The sequence below is a fragment of the Odocoileus virginianus genome, chromosome 23 (assembly GCF_023699985.2).
Source record: "Odocoileus virginianus isolate 20LAN1187 ecotype Illinois chromosome 23, Ovbor_1.2, whole genome shotgun sequence".
NCBI lineage: Eukaryota > Metazoa > Chordata > Mammalia > Artiodactyla > Cervidae > Odocoileus > Odocoileus virginianus.
This window is the reverse complement of record NC_069696.1, coordinates 52,519,323-52,542,653: the sequence shown is the minus strand read 5'-3', so window position 1 is coordinate 52,542,653 and position 23,331 is coordinate 52,519,323. Positions and strand designations below refer to the sequence as shown.

The 23,331-nt window shown below is 40.3% G+C and overlaps 1 protein-coding gene across 8 annotated transcripts in view; it reads left to right on the top strand.

Annotated features, from left to right (window-relative positions):
- Window positions 1–23,331, top strand: part of CFAP54 (cilia and flagella associated protein 54) — a 298,472-nt gene that overhangs the window by 202,337 nt on the left and 72,804 nt on the right. For 7 of the 8 annotated variants that reach the window (XM_070454137.1, XM_070454135.1, XM_070454140.1 and 4 more), the window contains 8 exons: window positions 8,547–8,652; window positions 10,650–10,794; window positions 11,607–11,764; window positions 11,936–12,115; window positions 12,216–12,342; window positions 18,999–19,154; window positions 20,432–20,537; window positions 21,402–21,498. In XM_070454137.1, coding sequence (XP_070310238.1) covers window positions 8,547–8,652; window positions 10,650–10,794; window positions 11,607–11,764; window positions 11,936–12,115; window positions 12,216–12,342; window positions 18,999–19,154; window positions 20,432–20,537; window positions 21,402–21,498 — 1,075 coding nt within the window. The remainder of the gene's footprint in view (window positions 1–8,546; window positions 8,653–10,649; window positions 10,795–11,606; window positions 11,765–11,935; window positions 12,116–12,215; window positions 12,343–18,998; window positions 19,155–20,431; window positions 20,538–21,401; window positions 21,499–23,331) is intronic. The other variant, XM_070454138.1, reaches the window with a different exon arrangement.

Here is a 23,331-nt window from a genome sequence, read left to right as displayed (position 1 = left end):
AGATCGTGAGGGACAGGGAGGCCTGGAGTGCTGCAGTTCATGGGGTCACAAAGAGTCGGACATGACTGGGCGACTGAGCAACAAGTTTCCTAGGGCTAGCATAACAAAATACCTAAGACTGGGTCTTTTTTTTTTTTTTTTGGATTTTTTTTTTCCATTTATTTTTATTAGTTGGAGGCTAATTACTTTACATCATTACAGTAGTTTTTGTCATACATTGAAATGAATTAGCCATGGATTTACATGTATTCCCCATCCCGGTCCCCCCTCCCACCTCCCTCTCCACCCGATCCCTCCTGGGTCTTCCCAGTGCACCAGGCCCGAGCACTTGTCTCATGCACCCAACCTGGGCTGGTGATCTGTTTCACCCTAGATAATATACATGTTTCAATGCTGTTCTCTTGAAACATCCCATCCTCGCCTTCTCCCAGAGTCCACAAGTCTGTTCTATACATCTGAGTCTCTTTTTCTGTTTTGCATATAGGGTTATCGTTACCATCTTTCTAAATTCCATATATATGTGTTAGTATACTGTAATGGTCTTTATCTTTCTGGCTTACTTCACTCTGTATAATGGGCTCCAGTTTCATCCATCTCATTAGAACTGACTCAAATGAATTCTTTTTAATGGCTGAGTAATATTCCATGGTGTATATGTACCACAGCTTCCTCATCCATTCGTCTGCTGATGGGCATCTAGGTTGCTTCCATGTCCTGGCTATTATAAACAGTGCTGCGATGAACATTGGGGTGCACGTGTCTCTTTCAGATCTGGTTTCCTCGGTGTGTATGCCCAGAAGTGGGATTGCTGGGTCATATGGCAGTTCTATTTCCAGCTTTTTAAGGAATCTCCACACTGTTTTCCATAGTGGCTGTACTAATTTGCATTCCCACCAACAGTGTAAGAGGGTTCCCTTTTCTCCACACCCTCTCCAGCATTTATTGCTTGTAGACTTTTGGATAGCAGCCATCCTGACTGGCGTATAATGGTACCTCATTGTGGTTTTGATTTGCATTTCTCTGATAATGAGTGATGTTGAGCATCTTTTCATGTGTTTGTTAGCCATCTGTATGTCTTCCTTGGAGAAATGTCTGTTGAGTTCTTTGGCCCATTTTTGGATTGGGTCATTTATTTTTCTGGAGTTGAGCTGGAGGAGTTGCTTGTATATTTTTGAGATTAATCCTTTGTCTGCTGCTTCGTTTGCTATTATTTTCTCCCAATCTGAGGGCTGTCTTTTCACCTTGCTTATAGTTTCCTTTGTTGTGCAAAAGCTTTTAAGTTTCATTAGGTCCCATTTGTTTATTTTTGCTTTTATTTCTAAAATTCTGGGATGTGGGTCATAGAGGATCCTGCTGTGATTTATGTTGGAGAGTGTTTTGCCTATGTTCTCCTCTAGGAGTTTTATAGTTTCTGGGCTTACATTTAGATCTTTAATCCATTTTGAGTTTATTTTTGTGTATGGTGTTAGAAAGTGTTCTAGTTTCATTCTTTTACAGGTGGTTGACCAGTTTTCCCAGCACCACTTGTTAAAGAGGTTGTCTTTTTTCCATTGTATATCCTTGCCTCCTTTGTTGAAGATAAGGTGACCATAGGTTCGTGGATTTATCTCTGGGCTTTCTATTCTGTTCCATTGATCTATATTTCTGTCTTTGTGCCAGTACCATACTGTCTTGATGACTGTGGCTTTGTAGTACAGTCTGAAGTCAGGCAGATTGATTCCTCCAGTTCTATTCTTCTTTCTCAGGATTACTTTGGCTATTCGAGGTTTTTTTGTATTTCCATACAAATTGTGAAATTATTTGTTCTAGTTCTGTGAAAAATACCATTGGTAGTTTGATAGGGATTGCATTGAATCTATAGATTGCTTTGGGTAGTATAGCCATTTTGACAATATTGATTCTTCCAATCCATGAACACGGTATATTTCTCCATCTGTTTGTGTCCTCTTTGATTTCTTTCATCAGTGTTTTATAGTGTTCTATGTATAGGTCTTTTGTTTCTTTAGGTAGATATACTCCTAAGTATTTTATTCTTTTTGTTGCAATGGTGAATGGTATTGTTTCCTTAATTTCTCTTTCTGTTTTCTCATTGTTAGTGTATAGGAATGCAAGGGATTTCTGTGTGTTAATTTTATATCCTGCAACTTTACTGTATTCATTGATTAGCTCTAGTAATTTTCTGGTAGAGTCTTTAGGGTTTTCTATGTAGAGGATCATGTCATCTGCAAACAGAGAGAGTTTCACTTCTTCTTTTTCTATCTGGATTCCTTTTACTTCTTTTTCTGCCCTGATTGCTGTGGCCAACACTTCCAAAACTATGTTGAATAGTAGTGGTGAGAGTGGGCACCCTTGTCTTGTTCCTGATTTCAGGGGAAATGCTTTCAATTTTTCACCATTGAGGGTGATGCTTGCTGTGGGTTTGTCATATATAGCTTTTATTATGTTGAGGTATGTTCCTTCTATTCTTGCTTTCTGGAGAGTTTTAATCATAAATGGACGTTGAATTTTGTCAAAGGCTTTTTCTGCATCTATTGAGATAATCATATGGTTTTTATCTTTCAGTTTGTTAATGTGGTGTATTACATTGATTGATTTGCAGATATTAAAGAATCCTTGCATTCTTGGGATAAAGCCCACTTGGTCATGATGAATGATTTTTTTAATATGTTGTTGGATTCTGTTTGCTAGAATTTTGTTAAGGATTTTTGCATCTATGTTCATCAGTGATATTGGCCTGTAGTTTTCTTTTTTTGTGGCATCTCTGTCTGGTTTTGGAATTAGGGTGATGGTGGCCTCATAGAATGAGTTTGGAAGTTTACCTTCTTCTGCAATTTTCTGGAAGAGTTTGAGTAAGATAGGTGTTAGCTCTTCTCTAAATTTTTGGTAGAATTCAGCTGTGAAGCCATCTGGTCCTGGGCTTTTGTTTGCTGGAAGATTTCTGAATACAATTTCAATTTCCTTGCTTGTGATCGTTTTGTTAAGATCTTCTATTTCTTCCTGGTTCAGTTTTGGAAAGTTATACTTCTCTAAGAACTTGTCCATTTCTTCCAAGTTGTCCATTTTATTGGCATAGAGCTGCTGGTAGTAGTCTCCTATGATCCTTTGTATTTCAGTGTTGTCTGTTGTGATCTCTCCATTTTCATTTCTAATTTTGTTAATGTGGTTCTTCTCCCTTTGTTTCTTAATGAGTCTTGCTAATGGTTTGTCAATTTTGTTTATTTTTTCAAAAAACCAGCTTTTAGCTTTGTTGATTTTTGCTATGGTCTCTTTAGTTTCTTTTGCATTTATTTCTGCCCTAATTTTTAAGATTTCTTTCCTTCTACTAACCCTGGGGTTCTTCATTTCTTCTTCCTCTAGTTGCTTTAGGTGTAGAGTTAGGTTATTTATTTGACTTTTTTCTTGTTTCTTGAGGTAGGCCTGTAATGCTATGAATCTTCCTCTTAGCACTGCTTTTACAGTGTCCCATAGGTTTTGGGTTGTGTTTTCATTTTCATTCATTTCTATGCATATTTTGATTTCTTTTTTGATTTCTTCTATGATTTGTTGGTTATTCAGAAGCGTGTTGTTTAGCCTCCATATGTTTGAATTTTTAATAATTTTTTCCCTGTAATTGAGATCTAATCTTACTGCACTGTGGTCAGAAAAGATGACTGGAATGATTTCAATCTTTTTGAATTTACCAAGACTAGATTTATGGCCCAGGATGTGATCTATTCTGGAGAAGGTTCCGTGTGCACTTGAGAAAAAGGTGAAGTTGATTTTTTTTGGGTGAAACGTCCTATAGATGTCAATTAGGTCTAGCTGGTCCATTGTGTCCGTTAAAGTTTGTGTTTCCTTGTTCATTTTCTGTTTAGTTGATCTATCCATAGTTGTGAGTGGGGTATTAAAGTCTCCTACTATTATTGTGTTACTATTAATTTCCTCTTTCATACTCGTTAGCGTTTGCCTTACATATTGCGGTGCTCCTATGTTGGGTGCATATATATTTATAATTGTTATATCTTCTTCTTGGATTGATCCTTTGATCATTATGTAGTGTCCATCTTTGTCTCTCTTCACAGCCTTTATTTGAAAGTCTATTTTATCTGATATGAGTATTGCAACTCCTGCTTTCTTTTGGTCTCCGTTTGTGTGGAATATTTTTTTCCAGCCCTTCACTTTTAGTCTGTATGTGTCCCTTGCTTTGAGGTGGGTCTCTTGTAGACAGCATATATAGGGGTCTTGCTTTTGTATCCATTCAGCCAGCCTTTGTCTTTTGGTTGGGGCATTCAACCCATTTACATTTAAGGTAATTATTGATAGGTATGGTCCCGTTGCCATTTATTTTGTTGTTTGGGGTTCACGTTTATACCACCTTTCTGTGTTTCCTGTCTAGAGAAGATCCTTTAGTATTTGTTGAAGAGCTGGTTTGGTGGTGCTGAATTCTCTCAGCTTTTGCTTGTCTGTAAAGCTTTTGAGTTCTCCTTCATATCTGAATGAGATCCTTGCTGGGTAGAGTAATCTAGGTTGTAGGTTATTCTCTTTCATTACTTTAAGTATGTCCTGCCATTCCCTTCTGGCCTAAAGGGTTTCTATTGATAGATCAGCTGTTATCCTTATGGGAATCCCTTTGTGTGTTATTTCTTGTTTCTCCCTTGCTGCTTTTAATATTTGTTCTTTGTGTTTGATCTTTGTTAATTTGATTAATATGTGTCTTGGGGTGTTTCGCCTTGGGTTTATCCTGTTTGGGACTCTCTGGGTTTCTTGGACTTGGTTGGCTATTTCCTTCCCCATTTTAGGGAAGTTTTCAGCTATTATCTCCTCGAGTATCTTCTCATGGCCTTTCTTTTTGTCTTCTTCTTCTGGGACTCCTATGATTCGAATGTTGGGGCGTTTCACATTGTCCCAGAGGTCCCTGAGGTTGTCCTCATTTTTTTTGATTTTTTTCTTTTTTCCTCTCTGCTTCATTTATTTCCACCATTTTATCTTCTAACTCACTTATCCTATCTTCTGTCTCTGTTATTCTACTCATGGTTCCCTCCAGAGTGTTTTTGATCTCATTTATTTCATTATTAATTTTTAATTGACTTTTTTTTATTTCTTCTAGGTCCTTGTTAAACATTTCTTGCATCTTCTCAATCTTTGTCTCCAGGCTATTTATTTGTAACTCCATTTTGTTTTCAAGATTTTGGATCATTTTTATTATCATTATTCTAAATTCTTTTTCAGGTAGATTCCCTATTTCCTCCTCTTTTGTTTGACTTGGTGGGCTTCTTTCATGTTCCTTTAGCTGTCGGGTATTTATCTGCCTTTTCATCTTGTTTAGATTGCTGTGTCTGGAGTGGGCTTTCTGTATTCTTGTGGTCTGAGGTTCCTTTTTATTGTGGAGGTTTCACCCAGTGGGTGGGGTTGGACGATTGGTTTGTCAAGGTTTCCTGGTTAGGGAAGCTTGTGTTAGTGTTCTGGTGCGTGGAATTGGATTTCTTCTCTCTGGAGTGCAATGGAGTGTCCAGTAATGAGTTTTGCGATGGGTCTCTGTGTTAGGTGTGACTTTGGACAGCCTGTATGTTGACACTCAGGTCTGTGTTCCTGCGTTGCTAAAGAATTTGTGTGGTATGTCTTGTACTGGAGCTTATTGGCTCTTGGGTGGTGGTTGGTTTTGGTGTAGGTATGGAAGCTTTTGGATGGTCTCTTATTCCTTAATGTTCCGTGTAGTCAGGAGTTTTCTGGTTTTCTCAGGATTTGGGCTTAAGTCTCCTGCCTCTGGATTTCAGTTTTATTCTTCCAATAGTCTCAAGACTTCTCCAACTATACAGCACTGATAATAAAACTTCTAGGTTAATGGTGAAAAGATTCTCCACCCTTCAGGGATTTTAATCTGTTGCACCGGTCCTTTCTGAAGCGGTTCCCTTTGTTTATTTGGCTTCTGTTTGCCGTCTCTTTGGTGTCTAATTTCCGCCCTGACACAGGCGGGCAGAGGTGATCTCTTATTTAGGTTCTCTAGTTCAGTTCAGTCCTGCTACGGGGAGGGCGGGGCGCTGCAGACAGATACTGCTCTGTGTGGATAGCGCTCACCGTGTTCTGGTCACACTGGGTTTGCCCCGCTCACGGGTGTCTGTGCTTTCGCCGTCTACACTGCTCAGGCTCCCGGCTGCTCTATATGGAGCGGGCCCTGCGTTGAGTGCGGTTCCAGTTTTCGGGTACTCCACAAAAGCGCAGATTCGGTTGCTCCTGCGTTTTGTGCCTTCCCCGGCCTGAGCGGTTCAGGCAGCCAGAGGCTTGGGCGCACTCTCCCCGGGTACGGCGCGCTTTTTCCCTCCGCGGCCCCAGCGCGCCGCCAGTCGGGTCTCAGGAAGTCTTTAGCTAGAACCCGGGGGCCTGTTTGCAGTGTGGGAGGGGGTGGCTTCTCAGGGGCTGAGTTTGCCCTTTTCCCCTCCCCCCTGCCTCCTACCTCCAGCGGGGGTGGGCTGGCTGTTCTCTGGAGTTTCTCAGTCCCTTTGTTTTGCGAACCACTGGCAGTGTGTTCGGGCCAGTTAATTTTGTCCCTTGCTATCCCACAGTTTAAAAAAGCTCCCTCCGATTGCTCTCAGGGTCTTCAGGCCGGTCCTTACCCTAAGCAATGCCGCCCGCTCCTCTCCGTTCCGCCCCGCTTGTTGCTGGCGGATACGGTAGTCTGGGGTACTTTTCTGCTGGGAGTTGCTTTTAGGCACGTAATCTGTGGGCCTTGTTTAATTTTTCCTCCCAGTTAGATTGCCGAAAACTTCCCCCAGTCCCGCCAGTGCGAGGGTTTCCTGGTGATTGGAAACTTCCTCTATTAAGACTCCCTTCCGGGACGGGTCTCCGTCCGTAGCTCTTTTGACTCCCTTATTATCGTTTATATTTTGTCCTACCTCCCTTCGAAGACAATGGGCTGCTTTTCTGGGCGCCTGATGTCCTCTGCTAGCGATCGGAAGTTGTTTTGTGAAATTTGCTCAGCGTTCAAATGTTCTTTCGATGAATTTGTAGGAGAGAAAGTGTTCTCCCCGTCCTATTCCTCCGCCATCTTGGCTCCTCCCTCAAGACTGGGTCTTAAAACAACAGAATTTTATTGTCTCACAGTTCTGGAGGCTGACTGTCTGAAAATCAGGGCGTTGGCAAGACTTCGCTCTTTTTGACAGCTCTGGAGGGAGCCCTTCCTCACCTCTTGTTGCCGCCAGAAATCTTCGGTGTTCTGCATCATGTAGATGCATCCTAGTCACGGGCTGCCTTCTCCCCATGTGTCTTCACATTAACTTCCCTCTGGGCATGTTTGTTTCTCTGTCCACATCTGTCTTTCTGTCCAAATTCCCCCCATTTGTAAGGACACTGGTTATATTGTTATGCGGCTTTCCAGGTAACACTAGTGGTTTCCAGGTGACACACCTGCCAGTGCAGGAGACACAGGAGACGCAGGTTCGATCCCTGGGTCAGGAAGATCTGGAGAAGGAAATGGCAACTGTCTCCAGTATTCTTGCCTGGAGAATCCCACGGACAGAGGAGCCTGGCGGACTGTAGTCCATAGGGTCGCAAAAAGTCAAACATGACTGAAGCGACTTAGCACAGCATGTAACACATAATGACCTTGTTTTAGCTTGTTTACCTCTGTCAAGACTCTATTTACAGGTCAGAATGCATGCTGAGGCACAGAGGGTTAGGACCTCAACACAGTTTAGCTCATAACACCTCTTAAATGTGATTGTTATTTACTATTCAAGTGGAGATATCAAGTGAGCAATTAGATAAATGGATATATTGTCCATTTGGCTTTCATCCAGTCTGTGTATAAAGTAGCGTAACAACAAGCATTGCAGGTAGATTATTCTGCATTTGAATTTTGTTTTGGTTTAGATTTTCAAATGAGAAGACCTGTTGACATATATTATTAAAATATTTTGAAAAAGTATGACATCAATTATATGTATATCATCATACAGGGAAAGAGGATGGGATGATTTAAAGTGAAGAAAAACTTACATCCCGGGCAACAGGAAGTGAGAAGAGTTCCTATCTCCTGGCTTCTGTTTTCTTCACTAAGTCCATTTACCTCTTGGCACTGCTAGATACTGATTGAGCAAAAATTTTCAAGAGTTTCCAAGTGCATAGCATTAAGCAACACAGTTTTATGGCATCAAAGAAACCTGGAGAACCATATTCTGATGTATGGAAAATACATCTGTGCTCATTTTATTAATGAGTGTTTGAGTAAATTTTGTTTTAGATCTTGGAAACACTCATTCTTTTGTTCACACTTTTCATTTAAAAATATTTTTTAACTTCTATTGTGTCTGAGCCACTAGATGCTGGAATTTTGCAAGGAATAAGATAAATTAGGTGAGACTATACAGTGGTTTGCAGGCAGGTAAATAGTGTGATAAGTACCATCTTGTGGTTAAGGCCACACTAGGGCACACAGACAGGGCGCCTGATAGTTTTAGGGGGGGTGGGTGGGAATATGGGGAGGGTTTTTCTGCAGGAAGAGACTTAGGAAATAAGGTATAAATGCCACAAGTGTAATATTAATAATGTTTAAATTATATTCTCTATTTTAGTGCTGCGATAGTATTTTCCACACTTAAACTTCTCCAGGATTCAAAACTTTTTAAAAAGAAGGTAGTAGAAGATGACTCAGAGAATTGCACCTCTCCAGGAAGTTATGTATGTATGAATTTAATGTTTATCCTCATAATACTTATTATGGAATACTTATTGACATACTAGGACACTGTCTCATTATTTAAATGAAACAAAGGGGTAAAGTACTGAAAACATTGAGTTCAGAATAAAAAGATCTGTGTTTAAGTCCCATGTTGATGCTATTTATTAGTCAGTATACCTTGGGCAAGTTCCTTAAAATTTTTTAAAAGAGCTGTGTAATCTCATTTAGGAACTGATGAAATTGGATGTAATAGTGACTGAAGTCCCACCAGATATATCATTCTAGTCTTCTAGATCTGGTGTCACCAGTAAATGAAGTTGTTTCACAATACTTGGTCTTCATTTCACTTTCAATTATATTTGTTCTTTAGCATTACCAGTGTGACACGTGTGCTGTTTCCCATCTTGAATTTCTCACAATTAGATTCTTCTGCTCTTAAGCTGTCAAATCTATATGGCAACTGGTGTCTCACATTCTTCAAAATTTTATGGACTTCAGTTAGACCAAGTAATTTAATAATACAGGATTGTTTAGGATTAAAATATAAAGATTCAGTACACTAAACCCTTGCTCATTTTAAAATGAATAAAATAAAGCTTAAGCTTTACTAATAAAATTGCTACTATCTAAGTCTTTACAAAACAAAACTAATTGACTCATTTCTTACTATATTAAAAGCAATATATATGCTAAAAAGCAATCTGATTCTGAAAATTTACTTAGAGTGGCGGTTGTCAGTTGGGGGTGATTTTGCCTCTCGGGACATTTGCAGTGCCTAGAGACATTTCCATTGTTCTAACTAGAGGCAATGCTAATGAAATCTACTGGGTGGAAGCCAGGGATGTTGCTCAACATCCTGTAACACACGCGACGCTTCCCTCACAGCAAGTATCTGGCCCAGAATGTCAGTCGTGCTGAGGTCGAGAAGCCCTGCTTTAGATTAAGCATGACTTGGCTTTTCAATAGTAACAGGCATATAGGCGGAGATTAAGGTACATAGATAGGTATTTTTTTCTGTAAATCTAGTCTAAGTAGTAGATCCCTCATTCTAATCATGATCCTCTCCCTGGTTCTCTGTTCCCTTCTTACTCTGGTCCCAGGAACAGCTCACCCTCTCCTCCTCTGCACCTCACCTGTCAGTCTCTTTAGCCCCCATCAAGTCCAGGTCACAGCTCCTTGATAAGAGATGTTGCTACCGGTTGGAGATGGTGAACAGTCAGAGATGCACAGCAGGAAATTCCTAGAACAAAGAGGCATTGTTGAAGATGAAGTGTCCGAGATTGCTAGCTCTCAGACAATTGTCAGCTCTCAACTGAAGAGCTCCTTTGTCACCTCCCTCCCATTGGTCACTTCCTTTGTAAAGTTAAACAATAAGGATAGTAAGTCATAAAATATGTCAGCAGCACCTAGCAATATAACTTAGTCAGTTAAGACTGTGGGCTCTAAATTCAGAAAGACACAAATGTGAATCCTAACCTCTGCCAGAATATGAGGGGTTTAAGCAAATAGTTAGCCTCCCTAGGCTTCACTTCTCAACTCTGAAAAACAGAATAACAATAACCGCTTTTTGGCTTGTCAGGAGGATTAAGTGAGATAATATGTATAAAGCATGTAGCACAGCCCCTGGAACGTAATAAGCACTCAATAATTAGCCAATATTGCTGTTTTCCAGCCTTTAAAATGATGGTCACAAAATTTTTGAAGGTATGGAAACTGTTGATATAGTTTGCACTGAAAAATTCAGACTGTAAATCTTGTTTTCAACAGTGGGTACACGAGAAAAAGAAAGCACTTAAATGAGGATCAGTGTTAACAGTGATTTTACTTGTTTTTTGTGTATCTTTTATGTTTTATAGAATGTTAAAGAATAATTTCTGAAATTAAAAATTTAATGCTATTAAATGGTATCAATGCTTCCCTTAACTTATATTTAACACTAGGCTAGAACTTGGGCATTTTTAAGTGGAAAGATAATCATCATTTTGATATTGTTTAGGCGACTGAAAGTAAAGACGACAATTTTTTAGATCCTATTTCCCTAAATTCTCGAGAATATTTCAACATTCATCTGTGGTTGAGGTGCCGCTTAGCCTTGATTACTGCATTTGTTGCCCAGATTCGTGGCATTGGAATCGTGAAAGGTACAAATATCCTGTCTCTTCAATCAAAGCTTTCATAAAATTTAATTTTACTTAGGTAACAGAGGTTTTATTGGGAAGTATTTTATTATAACATTAACATTTTATAACTTCTTAGCTTGATCTGTTTCCAGAATTTTAAAAATTGAGATATTAAATGAGGATACTCATTTTCAGCGTCCCTTGTATCACTGAAAATGGCATATATGTTACTGATGTATGCATCACAGGCAATGAGATTTCAGAATACTAACGCCCAAGCCCTCCTGTCATCTAGGAAGGCGGCCTGGTGCCAGGGGGCCAGAGAGCGGCTTCTGGAGCCACCCTGCCTTGAGTTCAAATTCTCTATCCACCACTTCCTTGCTGTGTGATCTTGGCCAAATCACTTAATCCCCCTATGCCCCAGTTTTCTCCTCTGTAAAATAGAAATAGGGTACCTACTTCATAGGATTTTTTCCAGGATAAATGGGTTAAATTTCTAAAGGTCTTAGATTACAGCCTGGCACCTACAAATATTAGTACTGGCAGTGGTTAATAGTTATCTCTATGTGAACCTATCTATTTACCCATCTCTACCATTTCCCAAATTAAATTAATTCATGCAATATCATTATTACTTTTGCAGCATTTGAATACTCTTAAGTACTTCCCCAAAATTACATTTATTTTCAATATTTCATGTACTTTTGTTTTCCATCTTTGCATCTTCCTTTTCTTCTATTTTATACAATATTCCTATGATAAATTTTGAGGATATTATGCTTATACAGTTTTTTCCTTTCTCGGTGCATTTTAACTGTATTTGTTTATTTTAGAAAACGATATAACAGATTATGTGAGCCTTATCAATGAAGTATGTGTGGAGGCAAAAGCTGCAGGTGACAGGGAGCTGCAGGCTGAATTCTTGATGCAAGCTGTAATCATCGGCCTACAAGAAAAGCATTTAAAGGCAGACATCATAAAAAGCCTTCAGGTAGGAAGGCTGCCTCATCCACATTGATATTTACTGAAGGATTCTGGTTAGAATAAAAGGAGAGAGTTTAAATTTCCATTAGTTACTGCTTCTATGGCAGTCAATATGGCCAGCTCTTGTTTCAGTGAATTGTAAATGGTACTATCAGACGTAATAATTTTATTTTAATAGGAGGTAATACAGTTGCTTGAAGGGCATGACTTTATTTCTCCTCGATCTCATTTAACCTTGGTGAGAAGCATGCTTTTGCTGGATGATTTAACAAAAGCTGAGAAATTCAAGGAAACTCCTTCTTCGAAAATAGAAAAATTGCATTTGTTGACTCAGTCTCACAGCATTCTTATAGAACAGGTGAGAATGCTTTACTGTCCAAAAGATTTAGAAACTTACTCTTCTTTTTCTTATTGCAGGCCACATTAGCTAACTACTTATTAAAATGTTTCTTTTACAGATGATAAATTTTGGAGAAACAATTGAATTGCCTTCATCAAACACTGACTATGCAAGTCCATTACTGCCTTTGAAAAATATTTATCTTCCTCATGTCATGTTATTGGCCAAAACAAAAATGAGAATTGGTAAGGACACTTAAACATATATTCAAGACACTGATAAAAAAGTTTAATTTATTTTCAAGCAGGCTATCTTGTGAGTGCATCTAATTTGGGGCAATATTTATGAATACCCAGATTCCATTTATTTAAAAAATAGTTGAAAAAATTATTATTAGTGCCATGTTATTCCTTGCACACAAAGGCATTTAATTAAATAGCTGGTTATACAAAGCTATTTACACAGTGTAATCCTTTAGTTGAAAAGTAGTTTGGAAAAAAAAAAAAGAAAAGTAGTTTGTATGAAAGGATACTTGATAGTGGAAATGTTAGAAAGCAATTATCTACTCAGTTCTTTCTTTTGCTGATGAAGGAACAGACATCTGATCACCTACCATGTGCCGGCCTCCATGTGAGGTCCTGGGAAGCTACTGGAGATGAAAACAGATGTAGTTCCTGCTCTTAACCTTGAAGATAGAGATAAACAAGTAAACAAATCATATATAGGAATGAATATTATATCATTTATCATATTATAAATATTGTATAAAACATTTTAATATTTATTCAATATTAATACATTTTTATAATATTTAGAAAATTTAATACAACATATATTTTATAGAAATCTGCATTTGATAACAACTATATAGGAAATCTGCAAGGATATAGAAAGCTTAAATATGATGATGAGTTATGTTTATGTATGTAATTGTAATTAGTGTTATAAAAGATGTGGGTAAGGTCCATTGATAAAGAATAGCAAAGGAAGGGGTGTCTATTTAAGTACTGAATAGAATAATTGGGAAAGGCTTCTTTGGGGAGGTGGTATTTAATTCTGGACTGTAAGTATTATGCATATACATAGTGAAGTCTTGAATATTGCATAGTGGAGTCATGCATAGTGGAGGCAGAGCAAGCAGTGAGTTGTAGGTTCTGAGGTCAGGACACACTTGACATATTCCAGAACTGCAAGGAGACCATTACAGCCAGAGCAGAGTGGGGTAGGGGCAGCCTAATGGGAGGAGGTGATCAGGGAACAGTAATGTTTCAGAGGATTACCCTGGCTGCTCAGTGAAGAATAGATTGGAGGATAGCCTGAAGCCAACCAAGAGAGGACCTGACTGTAGAAGGTAGACCAGTGAGCCAGAGGTGTGTGTGTGTGTGTGTGTGTGTGTGTGTGTGTGTGTGTGTGCGTGTGCGTGCTCAGTTGCTCAGTCACGTCTGACTTTTTGTGCCCCATGGAGTGTAGCCTGCCAGGCTCCTCTGCCCATGGGACTTTCCAGGCAAGAGTACTGGAGTGGAGTGCCATTTCCTTCTTCAGGGGATCTTCCTGATCCAGAGATCAAATCAGCATCTCTTACATTTCCTTTATTGGCAGGCAGATTATTTATTGCTACCCTTCACAGGAACTCACAGACACTGCTGACCCAAAGCTATGTGCCTCTAGCTCCAAGGCTCTTGTCTGTCTCAGAGGGCTGAAAATCTTGTAACAGCTCTCTTTGTTCTAACCTATATTAATCATGCCTTAAAAAAAAAAAGTAAGAAACATATATCCGGGGCTTTCCTGGTGGCTTGGTGGTAAAGAATCCACCTGCCAATGCATGGGTACAATCCCTGATCTGGAAAGATCCCACAAGCCACCAAGTAACTAAACCCATGCGCCACAGCTATTGAGCCTGTGCTCTGGAGCCTGGAGCTGCAACTACTGAGTCCCACATGCCCTAGAGCCCATGCTCTGCAGCAAGAGGAGTCACCACAATGAGAAGCCCCTGCAGTGCAAGGGGCTAGGGGGCAGCCCCCACTTAGCACAACTAGAGACAAGCCAGCGCGGCAACAAAGACAAAACACAGCCCAAAATAAATAAATAAATAAAGTCATTTTTTAAAATGTATTCCTGATGCCTTGACATCCGGAGTCTTGCTGACCAGGGAGGGAATTCCCCTCTCAGGGTTAGCCAGTTAATTAACCACTTTCCTGGGATGGTGACTTTTATATGCAAACCAGCTTTTCCAGCCCACACCCAGAACCTTTAGTGAGTTTGCTGGGTTCCTACCCTTGGAGCCAATATTTCTCTGCCCTAATCACCCCAGAGACAAATATACACTACTAGCGGAGACCACTGAAATTATATAAACTAGCCAATCCTAAACCTTGGTCTGCTTACACTACCCACCCACTCCTTTCCACAAAAAACACAATAAAGACTCTTGCCCACATTTTCTCCTTGCGCCTCTGTTACCCCGTCCAAGCTCGCTCTTCTTGCCACACAACAGGCCGATATATCAGAGATGAGGTGTTGAGGCAAGGAATACGACTTTAATCAGAAAGCCATCTGACCAAGAAGATGGCAGACTAACATCTCAAAATAGCCATCTTATCGGAGTCTGGATGCCAGTATCTTTTATGGAACACAGAGCAGGGGAGGGTGAGGAGCTAAAGTAAAAAGGCCATTCATCTTGCAGATATCTCCTGGAATGGCCAACCTCACAGAGTACGTGCATTTAATTTCTACCTTTCTGTAGCCGTCCACAGGTGGACAGGACCAGGGTGTCTCCCTAAACAAAGGCACTTTGGCTTCACGTTCAGACAGAGTGGCAATGTTCCCTGAGGCAGACCATTGTGTATAGACACTGTGCTTTTAATAAAGAAAAGCAGTGGGAAGCAGGGGTTAAAACGGAAGAAACCGGCCCAGCGGGAGCAGGGTTGTGCTCCTCCCTGGAGCACCTGCGCCTCCTGACTGGCCCTCACGCTGCTCTGGGCTGCCCCGTGTGCCCAGGTCCTCTTGAGAACTTTGAGCAAAAAGGAGCCATTCTTTCAGTGGCGATCATCTCCTGACCTGCTGGCCTTGTCATTCTTGAATGACCGCCAAACCAACATTTTGGAGCTCACCCCTCACCTCCTGGGCCCCACTTACGTCCCGTTCCAGCAGCTGTTCAGCTCAGGAGAGGCTGGTGATTGGACTAGACTTGGGGAGGGAGGGTAACAGAAGTGTGTTCAAACTGCCCAGAATCTTTTCCCCTTACTCCCCTTCTTCTCCTCCTCATCATGATTATTATTATTTTATGATTATCATCATTAATGAATTTTATTGCTGTAGGGAAATCCATTCACCCCTATTATTAATGTTTCCTTATTTATGAAATCAGGCTAGCCTAGCTGACCTGCAGAATTCCTGTCCTGTTCACTGATCCCATGAGAGCTATTTTCCTACATTTTTAGCCCACAGTTTATATTATCAATATATTGGACTTCTACAAGAACTTAAAGCACAGATTGTGTTAAATGTATTCTCTGCTCTCCTGCCTTACTAATCTTGAAGATGTGTCACCACTCAGTGGCAACACTGCTGCTGATTTTTAGACTCACTTGAAGCAGAACAGCTTGCTTTCTGTTATGTTATATTAAATACCAACTTAAAGAACAAAAACCAAAAGCAGCTCTTCTGTCAAAACAACATCAGCTTCACAACATCTTTTTCACAGTCTTGATGTTTATTGCAAAAAGGAGTGCTTCAATATTATGAAGCATAAAAATCCTCTGATTTGATGTTTCTCTACAGTTTTCCTTTACAGTGATAGTATAGATTGCATTGCAAGAACAGAGGAACTTAGGTTATTTTTTTCTTTGTGAAAACCTCTTACAGAGAAAGACATTTTGAGATTATTTTCCTAAAACAACAAAAAGATAAGTATCGTGATTATTAAAGATTATTTTTCCCATTAATGACTGAACCTAGAACTTCCTTATTAGTTGAAGAAGTAGATTACTGATTGAAGAAAGGTTCAAGAATAATGCTGGGGAGTGGGACTATAACTAGGAGCCATCATCTTTGCCTTCAAAGGATCTGTTATCTAGTTAGGGAGAGAGAGAGAAAAGTCAAATTTCTGTAACAATTCTTTTTCTAGTTTTAACAAAAACATAGAAAACAAGTACTATTATTGTATGTCAGCACTTATTTATAGTACTGTAGTACACGTTGTGGAGGGGGCACTGGCGCCCACTCCACTGCTCTCGCCTGGAAAACCCCACGGGCGGAGGAGCCTGGTGGGCTGCGGTCCATGGGGTTGCTGAGTCGGACACGACTGAGTGACTTCGCTTTCATTTTTCACTTTCATGCTTTGGAGAAAGAAATGGCAACCCACTCCAGTATTCTTGTCTGGAGAATCCCAGGGACGGGAGAGCCTGGTGGGCTGCCATCTATGGGGTCGCACAGAGTCGGAGACGACTGAAGTGACTTAGCAGCAGTACACATTGTTCATGTATATAAGTGCCTCAATGACATGAAGAGACTTGATTCTTTTGTTTTATGTTAATAAACAGTTGTAGTATACTTTGAAACAATAAGCAAGACTTGTAAGAACGGGAGAGGTCTTGAGATGTGAGGTGGTATAGGACAAATGGTATTAGCATATCCTTCTTGCCTGCCATCTGATCATTGGTGGTGATTATTGGGTTTGAGAGCATGGACTCTGGAGAAAGAATTCTGGTCCAGTTCCCTCCAGGAAATCACTCCACTTCTCTGTGCTTTCAGTTTCCTCTCTCGTAAGATGTGGGTAAGAAAAGTACCAATCTCACAGGATGAAGTGAGCGGAATGTGTAGCACATTTAGAAGTGCACCTGATTTGTTCTCAGAGCTTCACAGGTGTCAGCTATTCTCATTGTTCCATACCAGGCCTCCTTCCTCTCTTAGGGAGCCCCAGGAGGCAAGCCTTCAGTTTCCTCATCTCCATTTCTCAGCAAAGTGCCTTGTCCAGAGGAAGGGCTGTGTGACTTCTCCTTGGATCAGAGAGAGAGGGAGGGAGAAAGACCCTTTTCCCCACCATCCTTCTATTCAAATAGCTCATTCATAAGTAAACTACACATTTGCAAAAAAAAAAAAAAAAAAAAACCAAAACCCTAGGCTTCTTAAAAACTCTTTGTAGGGCCTGGCATCTTGGATTTCAAATTTTTAGAACTCGAAGAAACCTCTGATAGTTTCTGGTTCTGCTGCCTCAATGCTCAGTGGCGTGTAGGGACCACTCAGAGCCTCTGGTGACACAGTAACTCCAATGCCTGGCTTGTGCCCAGGATTCCAGCTGGAACCCAGAGTTGTATCATTCTGCAACTCTACACTGCCTTTCTCTTCACGCTCCCCCTACTATGCCTGTTAAGCTATTCTATCAATACAACTTTTCCACCCAGTTGCCTTTTACTTTTATCTCAACATTTTTCTTCTTTAAACTTATCAAAGGTGATCAGCAGTTACCCGCCTTGATGGCCGTACTCAATCGGCAGGCATCACTGACCTTTCTCAGGTCTCGCCCAGGGCTCCTATAACCTGCTACCACAGTGTCCTGGGCTTTCACTGCCTACACAGTCAACCACAAAGTATTTTGATTGCCTGTCTGGCCGTTCACAGTCCCTGTTAGACATTAAGCTCCAGGGTCTCTCTCTTAAGGGGTTTGCTGCAGAGTCGTGGTTTAGGGTATGGGTCCTGGCGCTGGACTGCCTAGGTTCAGATTGTGTGATTTTGGGCAATTTACTTAAACTTAACTGTGCCACTGCTTTTTCCTCTGTAACATGAGCATAATAATGATATCCACTCAGAGTTGGAAGGACTGCATGAGATAATGCATAAGTTCTTGGGATGGTACCTGGCATTTTAGGAACCTTAGTTCTTATTTTCCACTGTTCTCTTTCTTATCCAGTGCCTAAGAATTCAGAAAATATTTGTGGAATAAATGTCTGTCTGTCTTTGAGGTGATTAGAAATTAAATCTAATGACCCTTCAATAATACAATAATCCTTTATTATGTTAAGAAGTGATGGGACCATACCAGAGGTGTGACATGAGGTCTTTGTCCATAATGGGTTTGCCAACAAGTTGTAATGAGAAAATATGCAACGTGAGGAACCACTATAGAACTGAATAGAAATTACTGCCTATTAATATATGCAGATTTTATTTGGAACAACATAAAACTTTATAAAACTTCCCAGTGGTTCGCTACTAACAACCTTATCTCTGGAACCCAGAAGTTATGTAGAGCATTGTGAACTTTTAGAATGGAAAAAGACTCAAGAGATTATTCTTCATCTTATAAATGAGAAAAATGTTGAAATTTATCAAAGACCAAGTTTCAAAAGGCTGTTGTTTATAGTTCATTGAAATATTTGGGTACTGAATTTCCTTAAAGTGTTTCTTCCATGCTAAAAACTAAAGACACGTAGAATTCAATTCTGGTTTTTTTTTTTGGCCTTGCTAAGGGTTTATGGGAGCTCATTTCCTGACCAGGGATTAAACCCAGGGCACAGCAGTGAAAGCCTGGAATCTTAACCACTAGGCTACCAGGGACCCTCCTCCGCCCACACACCCAGACTTCTTAACTGCAGCTATAGTGAGAGGAGTCTGTTAACTGGGAGGTTGGGTATGAATGGGTGTGTGTGTATGCTGTCGCTTCATTTGTGTCCGACTGCAACCACATGGACCTTAACCTGCCAGGCTTCTCTATTCATGGGTTTCTCCAGGCAAGAATACTGGAGTGGGTTGCCATGCCCTCCTCCAGGGGATCTTCCCAACCTAGGGATTGAACTGGTATCTCCTGCATTGCAGGCGGGTTCTTATACTAGCACCACCTGCGAAGCCCTTGTTATGAACACTATGTATATTTCTCCCTCTTAATCTAATGTCTTTCTTTTAGGACATACAGTGGCCAAGCAAGTATATTATACCAGTAAAAAGAAGGATTCTTCAAAGTGGTTACCTGCCCTTCATTTTTTTGAAATAGCTTTGAAGCTCGCTAGGGCATCAGGAACAGAAGAACATGAGGTGGAAGCTGAAATCTTTTTTCAGAAAGGTAAGATGTATTTGGGGTCACAACTATGATAAAGTTTGGCGAAATTTTTTTCCTATTAACAAAGACTTCTTAAAAACCTGGTCACTGATTATATAAAATGTTGATTTTACAAAGGGTGTGGTGTTGACAAACACCTTGATGTCTCTGCCAAACTGAGTTTTGGATAAAATGAACATGCTTATATTAAGTTTACATCTAGAAAGGGAAAAAAGACTCCTATTTTCATTTCTTTTATAAACAACTGGCTTTCCTTACACAAAGTTTCACGTTTGACACCAAAATCTCATTATCAGTCATTTAGCTGAAAAATGTTACTTAAAGAATGCTTAGGAGATATTTTTATGCATAATTTCATTACTTAGCTGAAATAGCAAGTTTCTGTAAAAGATACCTATCCATTTAAGTAGCTATAGCATATCTGTACTTATAACTTACAATACACATTTGCATAATGCATTCATATAACTTTGCTGTGGCCATTTTAGCCCTGAGAGAGTGATGATGACAACTGGTATCATTTATTGAACATCTACTAGGTATAAAGCACTGTAATCAGTGTGTTACATCTCATATTGCCAGTTCCTACAATAGCGCTACAAGGTAGGCATGATCAATCCTGGTTGGCAGACGAGGGCAGTCTGGGTAAATAGCCATCTATATGTCAAGAGCTACTAAATGCCCAGATGTGATCTTCACATGAGGTGGCTCTATGCTCTGTCCACATGCTGCATGGAAACTGTCAATCCTTTTCATAGTGATTATGAGATTTCCCTTTCCAGTCCTTCTGGCTATAGAAGTAGCATTCCAGCGCCCGGCTTTTGAAGGCTGCAGCTCACCATGAGGGAGGGGGAGCTGTGTGCACACGAGAGCATTTGCATCATCTGTTGGTTTTCCAGTGTTTGCTGATTTTCTAGGATTTGTTTCTAGCAAAGGTGTTTCCTATGATGCCTGCAATGATGGAGGAAAGAAGAAAATGGATGTAGATTAAAGGAATGCACTGCAGGAGGAAGTGAGAGCACAAAGTAAGGAAATGGAAGGAAAATAGGATGATAACACTTGTGTCTGAACAGTGAAAGGAGGCAGGGGAGCCTCGAGGCGCCCAGGGAAGGAAGCAGCAGCTCTTTCCCCGATGGCGTACCTTCCAGCAGGAAACAAGAGATGGACACGCAAGGAGAGCACATCCAGTTTTCCAAATTTCCAGCGTAAAATATTTGTTCTGAAGTCCTCAATGGTAGAAAAAAGAAAATCCATCTTTGTATATCCTTTTTCTCTTTCAGGCAAAATAGAATGTCAAATATTGATGGAAGAGAAACCTCCAACTTTGCAACTTGAGAGTCTGTTTGAAGCTATACAGCTAAGCTTGAGACATGATCAAAATTCAGGGTAAAAAAAGAAAAGACCTTTCCATTATCACAATATGTGTTTGGATTTGAGCGCCGTGTTCTGGATGTATGTTGAAATGACTGGGACACTCTCGTGGCAGGGCTAGTCTGGGGTGTCCATTGTCCACCTGGCTCACTGACTTCCTTTTCAAGCTTGTTGCTTTGGGCTCCTCCCCAAGGCTCCGTTCTCAGTGACAGCTGATGACAGCAGTTAGGCTGGTGACATGCTGGACTGAAAATCACTTCTGGGCTACACTCAGCTTTATCTCCTGTCAGTTCCAGGATACAGGAACTTCCACCGGATATGAAACTGTATCGAGAAGGGGTTTGTGTCACGCTGCATCAGTGTCAAGGCTGGCCAACTCAATTCTATATAATGACTTACTGCACTGATTTAAATGACCCTGTCTGTCAGGTTTGAGAGTGGACACAGCCCTCACCCACACCGAGTCGTGGCTTTCAGCACACCTCTGTGTGTCTGTTTAGGATCTGATCAGTGTAGGAGGGTCGAGACAGACACCTGTTTGCCAGGCGGGTCTCTGCAGGCTTGACTGTCACTTCTGTAGTGCCTCGTGTGCTGGAATATTCCAGAATGGCCTTGATGCTGGACTTCCTTGCAGTCCTGGCAGGAGGACAGCACAGGACAAGGAAGAACATGCAGCTGTTTGCGAGCGCTTCTGATTTCAGTAGGGAGGAAGATGCCAGTGTTTAAGCCACAGGTGCTATGAAAAAAGGGTCAGTTTGGAACAGGTGCTAGTTTTGCCTGTTTTTACCTTCATTTGCTCAGAAATTGTTGTCACATGATACAAAATGATGCTTATGAGTAGTGAGACTATGTAGTAAGTACAGTGTTTTATTGTTTTAGGTTGATAAGAGACTCCTACCTTGAAATAGCCTTATTATTTTTACACATGAGGAAGTCAAAGAGCAAACTTTCAGTGTCACCATTGACGATTATTAAGGTAATAAATGATTTTATTAGAAATATAAAGTATTAAATGTAAAGTATATTGCCTTTGAGCTTGCTTATTTTGCTACCTCTGGAATGGATATAAAGAGACATTTTTCTTTGTGACTTGGAGGAATTAATTCATTATTTTAAGCTCATACTCATATTTAGGTACCTCTTTGGACATTTTTACATAGGATTCTGGAAATGGATTTCATTTGGAGATTTTTGCCTGTTAAAATATTATCCATGAAATGTAGGTGCATATAAATATGCTCAGTCATTGGGACTGATCAGGTGTTTGCAGGAAATGACATATTGCTTAAGCTGATAGACGAGTATGGTTTTCATTACTGATGTGGCTGGCAAACAGATCATCTTTTGAAGAGTCATTCATTCATTTATCACATATCCATTGAGATTCCTATGACCCAGACTGTATTCTGGAAGGTGACAGAGCAGGTCCAGGACAATCTCAGTGCTGTCCCCACGCACTTCCTCTTCAGTGCAGGGAGACAGGCAGTAAACCTGTGAAGGAGGAAGGGTGGGAGGGAGTCAGGGAGGCCGAGAAGGGAAGGAAGGTTGGGGGTATTTTAGGTGGGGAAGTTTAGGATTAAGAAATAACTTGAGTTGGTGGGATTGTGAATGACTGCAGTGGAAAGAGGTGAAAAGTGAGATTTGATCATTTGGGAGGGAGCCTTGCAGGGTGGCAGAGGCATGCACTCCATCGAGCAGTGCTTCCAAATAAGGGGCAGGAACATCTCCAGGGATCCTGTTGAGGTCAGAGGTTCAGCCTTTCTCAGGAGCTCCTAGAAATGCCAATGCTGCTGGTCTGTGAACCACACCTGAGTACCCAGGATTCAGACAGGGAGATTTTCTTTCTTTTTTAAAAAAATTAATTAATTTTAATTAAAGGCTAATTACAACATTGTAGTGGGTTTTGCCATACATCAACATGAATCAGCCGCAGGTGCAACTGTGTTCCCCATCCAGAACCCCCTCCCACCTCCCTCCCTATCCCATCTCCCAGGGTCATCCCAGTGCACCAGCCCTGAGCACCCCAGACACGGAGATTTTCTAGGCAGGAAGTTGGGCGGGGAACTTTGTTTTAATTTTTTTTTTTTTAAACTTGGTTTTTATTTTTCAAAAAATACTATCTAATTGTTTATTCTGTAGATTTCAATAGGCTTTATATATTTCATTCTCATTAAATAATCCTCTGACCCACCAAAAAACCTCTCCAGAAAATTTTGATGTCAAATCTCTAATCTTTGAGACAACATAAACATGATTTAAATCCTGCAGACAAATAGGCTTTCAGTCAGTTGGAACAACTTAAATGGTTGCTGCCTTAGGTGGGTAACAGCTATTTTTTTTTTTTCATCAAAATGATTACATAGAAAACTTAACTTTTGTGATATGATACACATCTTTACATCCAGTAAGAGAAAACAGAAATCTTTGTTTCCATGGCAATTTGCAATGCAGATTAATAAGATGCTAGGATAAAAAAATATCACCTTTTGGGCCTTCTCTAGGGAGCTGTTCATAATTAGGAGCTTAAACAACTAAGATTTGAGTGAAAGAATAGTATAGCTCCAGTGACTGAACAGAAACAGCAAACACAATGCGAGCGTTATTTTCTGTATATCTTGACACAGCATAAATATTTTAGCAAGACCTACAATTATTAGACACACAGAAAACAGTCAAAAACAACAAAAATTCATCTAGACATATTCAGACCACTGAAATAGAACATTTAAAATATGTCTTAGTAAAGACAATTGCTATATAAATACTGAAAAGAGAGCATTATTGTTTCACTGATATGGAGTCTGGAGTG